Below are 7,322 nucleotides of genomic sequence, written 5' to 3'. Positions count from 1 at the left end.
GCGTCCGGTACAATCAGGGGTACTGTTAGCATAGACCCAGCTGAGTGGCAATGTGCCGTGCCCGTGCAGTCTCAGGGAGCATGATGTTACCCACTCACATAATGATGTTAAAGGTCGCCGTAGGGCAGCCCGGGTGGCTCAGCGGTTTAGCGCCATCTTCAGCCCAGGGCCTGATCCTGGAGACCTGGGATCGAGTCCCAGGTCAGGCTCCCTGCAGAGCCAGGCTCCCAGGTCAGCCTGCTTCTCCCTCTGCCTCTCTCTCTCTCTCTCATGAGTAAATAAATAAAAATTAAAAAAAGAAAAAAAAGGTCGTCGTAGACATTGCTGGAATAGGCTGCAGATCACTCAATGGATGGCGCAGTTTGCCCCACGTCCGTGACTCCCGTGAGAGAGTATATTGGCTTTTAAAATCAGAGTCGCAGTGCTTGGCCAAGTTGTTGGTTTATTCATTTGGTGCTTCGTTCAATAACTTTTTGTTGTTGTTGTTGTTAGCCGCTACCACAGGCTGAGCCGTCTGCAGTGCTGGGTGTGAACCGAGGACAGGACAGAGTGGTCCCTGCTGCCCCAGAGCTGACATGGTCTAGAGGGATGAGACTAAGCAAGTCAGGTATGGAGGAGAGGGTCAGCAGAGGATGTGAGGGCAGGAGTCCCAGGCAGAGAGATGGCCAGTGGAAAGGCCCTGGGGTAGCAGCATGCTGGGTGAGCCCGCTAGGAGAGCTGTAGGAAATGAAGTCATCCTGGGAGGGGGCATATCATGGGGGATTTTCTAGGGAAGGAATTTGCTTTTACCTCCAATGAGGTGTAAATCAAAGGGCCCCTCTTTGCCCAGGAGAGTGACAGGGTCTCACCCAAGTTCCACTGAGTCCTTGCTGGCTGCCAAAAAATAGGCTGGGGCGGGGGTGGGGGTGGGAATGGTGTGTGGGTGAGGTGGGGAGAGAGCACTGTGACCCTCCTTTGCCACTTTAGGGTATGTGGCCAGTAATGGCAATGCTTGCCCTCCAGACTGGGGGCCCAGTTCCCCGCCTCTCCTGTGGGCTGCCCTGGTGCTTAGCACAGAGCCTCTCCCTCCCACTGAAGCCACCACAGGCTGGGCTAAAGGCAGGCCAAATGGAGGTGCAGCTTCGAGGGGACCATTTCCTTGTCTGTGAGCGCGTCTCCAGGGCACCATGTCCTCCATAGGATGTGACGGGAGCTGTCCCCTCCCCTCCAGGTGTGCTACAGGCAGACCTGGCAACCAGCTCTGAGTCCCAGCGCATGAGCATTGCAGGAAGGTTTTCTGCACAAATGCCCCCTCTTTCTGGCCCATGCTTTGAGTTGGTATGGTCTAGGGTGACCCTAGACTCGTCACCCACACCAAGCGTCAGGGGAGAGAGTCTCCGCCAAGTTTCCATCCATCCACCCATCCCTATCCAGCCTGTCTGCAGAGCCTCCTAAGGACGCTGTGACATACACATGTCCCCAGTGTCCAACATGGGAAGCTGGGAACGTGTGTGTGGGGTGTGACTAGCTCAGGACCGCACAGCAGCCAGGTGTCTCTGGATGTGACCATTCCCAAGCCTCCCGGTCCGGCGGGGCAGCCAGGTGGCGATAGTGTCCTCTGTGCCCGCCAGGGGGCAGCAGACGCCTGTGCGCACGGTCACCCTCCAGCGCCTGTGTCCCAGTCCCCGGCTCATCATCTTGGTTGGGTCTCTGCCCAGGCAGGAAGGCCATGAAGGGCGGTGAGGACAGAGGCCCCTTTCTTAAATTACCTGTGGGAGAGAGATACTGGCATTAAGGGGGCAGAATGAATAGGGCACCCCGGGGGAAGGACCGCGGGAGCCCCATTCTGCCCTAGGCCCTGCGCAAAAACTCTCCATGATGTCCTGTTGGCCCCTCACAAACAAGGGGGCTGCAGTGCTGGGGTCCCCCTTCTACAGAGGAGGAGGGGGCGCCGCAAGGGAAGGTGCCTGCACAGGCTCTCAGAGCGGGCGCTGGAGGGCCTGGGGTTCAGACTACTTCCCTGGGGTTCAGTTTCTCGGGGTGATGCTGGAGGGATTCCCTGGTTTTGCCTCCTCCGACCAAACAGGCTCCCTCACACCCCTCTGGGGCAGGTTCCTTCCGGAGAGGGTTCCTCAAAGGAAGGACCCCTGGAGGGTAGCTGGGAGCTCCCTGGCCATCGGCCAGAGTTTATTCCTGCTATGGCCACTCCTCACCGGGCCTGGGCCTGGGGTGCGCCCAGGAGGCTGGCTCCTCCCCTGCTTTTCTTGTGGGCTCGCAGGGAGCCTGGACCCCCCTCCCCCAGGCTTCCTCTTCAGTAGGGGGAAGGGCCAGGTTTGATCTCTGCAGTAGGCCCCAGGGGATCCTCTCCACACTCACAATGAGGACGGGGTGGCATCCAGGGGGGAGGGGCTGGGCCGCTGTGCTGCCCCAGTGCACACAGGTCCGGAATTCAGCGGGTGTCCAGAGTGGGTGGCCTCTCAGGGATTGCACACCCCACCCCGTGGGGGCCTAGAGTCTCAGGGTGGGGCGTGCCTTGCCCAGGGTGGCCCAGCACATCCGTGATGAGAACCCAGGCTCCTGAACTGAGCCAGGATCCACATCATCTCGTTGCCAGGTTGGCTCCTCGTGCCCTAGAGCCGCGCCGCCGCCGCCGCCTTGGTCGCCCGCCGTCTAGGGAGGCCGGCTGCTGAAAACACGGCGCCCGCCCAGGGCGTGGCTCGGGGAGGCGTTCAGGGCCGGGCGCGGACCTGCGGACAGCCCGTGGCCGGCGGGACCCAGGGCCCAGGCAGCTCTGGCCCCGAGACCAAGCCTCCCTCTCACTCACTTATCTCACATCTTCCATCTCGGACGCCAGGATCTGCCCTCCGGGCAGCTGCGAGCGGCCGGGCCTCTGGGTCACAAAGTGGGGGAATCCGGGCCTCGTGCGGGGTCGGGGGTGGGGGGGGGCCGCCTTCGGTCCGGCCAAGGCAGAGGATGGGAGGGGGCTCTGGGCGCATCCCCGGCCCGCGTGCGCCTCCGGCCTCGAGGTATCCCTCGGGGACGACTCCGTGGGCCGAGGGGGCGCGGGGGGCTCGGCCCAGGCGGCGCCCCGTCCCGGGTCTGTCCTCGCCGAAGGGCCGTGGGCAGGCGCCCGGCGCGACGGGGACCGCCGCCTGGTCGCCACCACCAAGCGGAGGGCCGCGGGAGCCGGCGAGGTCAGGTCGCCCCCAAAGGTCCCGGCGCCCCGCGGGCAGGGCGGGCGGGGCGGGCGGGGCGGGCGGGCCGGGGCGGAGCCGCAGCCCCCGCCCTCCGCAACTTTGGCGGGCGGCGGGGCAGGAAGTGGGGGGGCGGGGGGGGCGGCGCCAGGCCCGCGCGCCCGCCCCGCCCCGCCCCGCCCCGCCCCGCCGTGGCCGCGCCCCCGCGCCCCGCGCCCCCGCGCCCCAGAGCCGCCCGAGCCGCCCGGGAGCCGCCGCGTCCTGAGCGCCGAGCGCGCAGCCCGGAGCCCGGAGCCCGCGGCCGAAGGCGGCCGAACAAAGCGGCGGCGGCGCGGGCGGCCCCAGGCCCCGGACGCGCGGGCGGGCGAGCGAGCGACCCACCGGCCCTTTGTCTCGGGCGGGGCCGGAGCGGCGGCGGCCCCGGGGCGCCCCGGGCACAGCATGCGGCGCCCGGAGGGGCGGAGAGCGGGGCGCGGCGGCGGCGGGCGGCGGGGAGCGCGCGGGGCCCGGGGCCGCCCGTGTGCGTGAGGGGGTCCCTCGCCGTGGGCGCCCTCCCCGCGGCCGCACGTGGGCGCGGAGCCCGAGCGGGAGGCGGAGCAGGGCGCGGGGGCGCAGCGGGGACCCCGGCCGCCCGCGCGAGGCCCCGCCCCCCGGCCCCCGCCGCGGCCCCGGCCCCGGCCCCGGCCCCGGCCCCCGGACCCCTGCGCGGGCGGGATGCCCCGCGGCCGCCGCACTCCGGGCCGCGCGCTGCGCTGAGCGGGCGCCATGGAGCAGTGGCGGCAGTGCGGCCGCTGGCTGGTGGACTGCAAGGTCCTGCCGCCCAGCCACCGGGTGGTGTGGCCCTCGGCGGTGGTCTTCGACCTGGCGCAGGCGCTGCGCGACGGCGTCCTCCTGTGCCAGCTGCTGCACAACCTCTCCCCCGGCTCCATCGACCTCAAGGACATCAACTTCCGGCCGCAGATGTCCCAGGTGGGGGTCCGGGGCCGGGGCCGGGGCCGGGGCCGGGGCCGGGGCCGGGGCCGGGCGCGGGCGGCGCGGGCGGGGGGGCGCCCCGGGGCGGCGCCGCCACCAGAGTCCCCGGGCTCGGGCCGCGCCGCCGGGAAGCCCCGGGCCGGCCTGCGCCCCCGCCGACCCCTCCGGCCTCGGGGCGTCCCCCACGGCCCGGGGGCCTCGTCGGGCGCCGCGCTGGGGGCGGCTCGGTGCTGGGCGCGGTGCTGGGCTCGGTGCTGGGCGCGGTGCTGGGCTCGGTGCTGGGCGCGGCCGGCGGGGTCGGCGGGGCGGGGGTCGGCGGGGCGCGGGGCGCGGGGGGCTGCGGCGCCGCCCCCTCCGGCCCGGGGCCGCCCGCCTTGGTGTGAGCGGGGCCCCCGTCTCCTGGCCGGCGCCCTCGAGTGTGGCCTTTGTCGTGGCCAAGCGCGTGTGGCCGCCGACCGGCAGGAAAATGTCCGCGCGGCCGGCGGGAGCTGCTTTCCTGGCCCCTTAAAGGGAACTTGGCCGAGACTGGAGGAGAATGAAGCTCGGGTCCTGCCCGCCCGCAGCCACGAGCGCCCACCCCAGCCCCGTCGAACGGGGTCCCGGCACTCAGGGGCCCCCGGGGGCCAGCCCGGGCCTGGCCAGCGCTGTCCGGATCCACCTCCCGTGGGCCCTGCGGCCCCTTCCCCCGTGGCCCACGGCAAGTCCGCGTGGACAACGGCCACTCATGTGTGACATCGGAAAACGGGCTGGGGAGAAGGACGGACGGATGGAGTGAGTCACGGCTTTTCCAGGCTGGGCTGCGTGGCCTCTGCCCTTTGGCTGTGGCTGTGTTTCCAAGGAGACGGGGGCATCCCCTCCTCCAGGGAGGAAGGGGGGGTGGCTGCTGACAAAGAGGAGCCCTGAGAGGGTAGAGGGCATAAGAGCCCAGGACCGGGGAGGCAGACAGCCTAGCGAGGGAGCCCCGGGGATGCAGGCGTGCGGTCCCCGGGGCTCCCCTGAAGCCGGCACTGTCCTTAGGCTCTCTTGTGCCGAGTAACCCTGAGTCCCTGGGGCCAGGTGTCCATTCCTCACCTCTGTCCTCTCCTCGAGGGGCTGGGCTGGAGAACCTGAGGGCAGGAAGGGCTGCTGAGGGCACAGCCGGCCAGGGGTGAGAGTGTCTGCCTTTGGCTGTGAACCACAGGGGCTGCCCAGGCTCGCCGGCTCCTGGCAGGCTCCCTGGCTGATTGGCAGGGAGGCTGGGGCACAGGACCCAGCCTGGGGTGGGTGGCTGGGTCTGGCTGGCCTCTGGGTCCTGGAACTGCCCTTTTCCAGCTGAGATTGGCCAGGGTGGGGGCAGAGGGGGCACTCTGGCTGTGGCAGGTGGCTTGGCTCAGCCCCTGTGCCGGAAAGGCAGAGACATCCTGGGGTCCCGGGAGCCGTGGCGAGCGTAGCAACACTGACACCGGATGGTCCCTTGAGCCCCCTGTGCCCCAGCCTGGGTGAAGGGGTGTTAAGGGGGACTCTGTGCGAAGGAGAACGGGATGGGCCAGTGTCTGTGTGTCTTCGTGGACTCGTGCTGATTGAAACCTGGCACTGTCACCAGGTAGGTGACTACCTTTGGGGCCTCAGTGTCCCCACATATTTAATGGAATAGGAGTAATAGGCGCCTCATGGCCACCTTGCGAGGATTCCGTGGGGTTAAGGCAAAGAATGTTCTGGGTGCATTGCGGAGTTGACGTTGGTGATTTTAGGATGGTCATCTAGACGCTGACAGATACCACGCTCTTGGCCGAGGTCTGGTCTCCCTGACCTCAGCCCACCGGTCATCTTGTGAGGGGAGGGATGGGTCACCCCATCTTTGTATGTCTCTTGTGGCACAGCGATGGCTGCGGGTGCTCTGTGAAGCTGCATTCGTTGGGTCGGGGTGCAGCACGTTGGCTCCATCTGTATTTTTCAAGGTTGAAGAAACAATTATTGCCAAGCGTAGCTGTGCAGGGTTTGGGAGCGGAGCTTGGGCGAGGGGCTGTCTCTGTGGCTGCTCTTTGCTCTTTGAGAAGCTTATAGTCCCTAAAGCTGCAGTGGGGAAGATGACCTGTTGGTTCATGGTGCTTGGATCCCAAGGGAAGTGGAAGCTTCCCTTTCTTCCTGGCCCTGCCCTGGGAGAGGCACGGTCCTGGCAAGGTTATGTCATCCCCATTTTATAGGTGAGGCAGTTAAAGCTCAGAGAGATGGAGTGATTTGCTCCGGGTCACACAGATTGGAAGAGGCAAAACTCCCAAGCTTAGGGTCCCCGTGTGGGGTTGCTGAGACTGATTGCATTCTGCAGACCTTTTCCGACTGACTTTCAGACCCATGCTCTGGCCTACTTCTTGGCTGCTCCTGCCGCGTGCCTGCTTCTACGGGGTGCGTGGGGCATGGGGGTGTGTGTGCCTGCTTTCGGTGGGGGTCTGGCTACGTTGCCTGCAGGGCCTTCCCATCCCCGTGCGGTCCTGGAGTGCCAGAGGCCTGACCGGCTCAGAGGCCTCCACGTGGGCCCCTCGGTCCAGGAGGCCACGCTGGCTTCTCACCATGACATACTGTTTTCAGAGGATAGTGTTTGGGATGTCCCTCCCCTCTGAGTTGACCTCGGCTGGGTTATTGGCCCCAAAGGAGCATAAGAACCTGTGCACTTATGGAGTACCTGCTGTGTACAGAGCCGGAAACTCAGAGGTGTTCACAGAAGAGAGCCAAGCAGCCCCTTTGTCCTGCCCTCCTGGAGCTGGCAGGCCGTGCTATAATTTTTTTTTAAATCCAAAATGCCTGGAAGGCACCTTGGGTTTAATTAAGCTAATTAGGTATGGCCACAATCTGCTGATCCTAATAAGTGATCACGTGCGTCGGGGGGTGGCTCTGGTGTGGAGGGCCCGAGGCTGCTGATGCCAGCAGGCAGCTCTTGCTTTCGGTCTGCAGTTGAAACCTGTAGGCCACCACCCGCCCTGCCTCTTGCCCGCACCACTCTGGCCGGCCTCCTCCCTGGAGAACAGATTGGGAACCCTGGCACCCAGGGCGCACTGGGGTTACTCCCATCCTTGCCTCAGGCCCCTCGCTTCCCATTCTGTACCTTTGCTGTCAGTCAGCATCAGTTAGTCTAGAGGCCCCTCCTCTAGGGAGCCTCCTCTGATTTCACTCTCTTGTCCCGCGGTGGGGCGAGCCGGGCCG

General features: G+C 66.5%; 1 protein-coding gene and 1 long non-coding RNA gene across 3 annotated transcripts in view; one reads left to right on the top strand and one right to left on the bottom strand.

Annotated features, from left to right (window-relative positions):
* Positions 1–425: 425 nt before the first annotated feature.
* LOC102156402 lies at positions 426–3,004 on the bottom strand. Of its 2 annotated transcripts, none has more exons than XR_005364816.1 (2): positions 2,804–3,004; positions 426–1,748 (listed from the first exon to the last, which is right to left on the bottom strand). It is a non-coding gene; the product is annotated as an uncharacterized LOC102156402 (long non-coding RNA). The 2 variants fall into 2 exon arrangements; XR_005364817.1 differs by lacking the exon at positions 2,804–3,004 and adding an exon at positions 2,356–2,752.
* A 909-nt stretch (positions 3,005–3,913) lies between these two features.
* VAV2 (vav guanine nucleotide exchange factor 2) overlaps positions 3,914–7,322 on the top strand; it is a 160,295-nt gene continuing 156,886 nt past the window's right edge. Inside the window, 1 exon segment of the mRNA XM_038548841.1 lies at positions 3,914–4,142. Coding sequence (XP_038404769.1) covers positions 3,939–4,142 — 204 coding nt within the window. The 5' untranslated portion in view covers positions 3,914–3,938.

The sequence above is a fragment of the Canis lupus genome, chromosome 9 (genome assembly GCF_011100685.1).
Source record: "Canis lupus familiaris isolate Mischka breed German Shepherd chromosome 9, alternate assembly UU_Cfam_GSD_1.0, whole genome shotgun sequence".
NCBI classification, from domain to species: domain Eukaryota; kingdom Metazoa; phylum Chordata; class Mammalia; order Carnivora; family Canidae; genus Canis; species Canis lupus.
The sequence above is the reverse complement of the archived record's forward strand: the minus strand, read 5'-3'. Positions and strand labels throughout refer to the sequence as shown.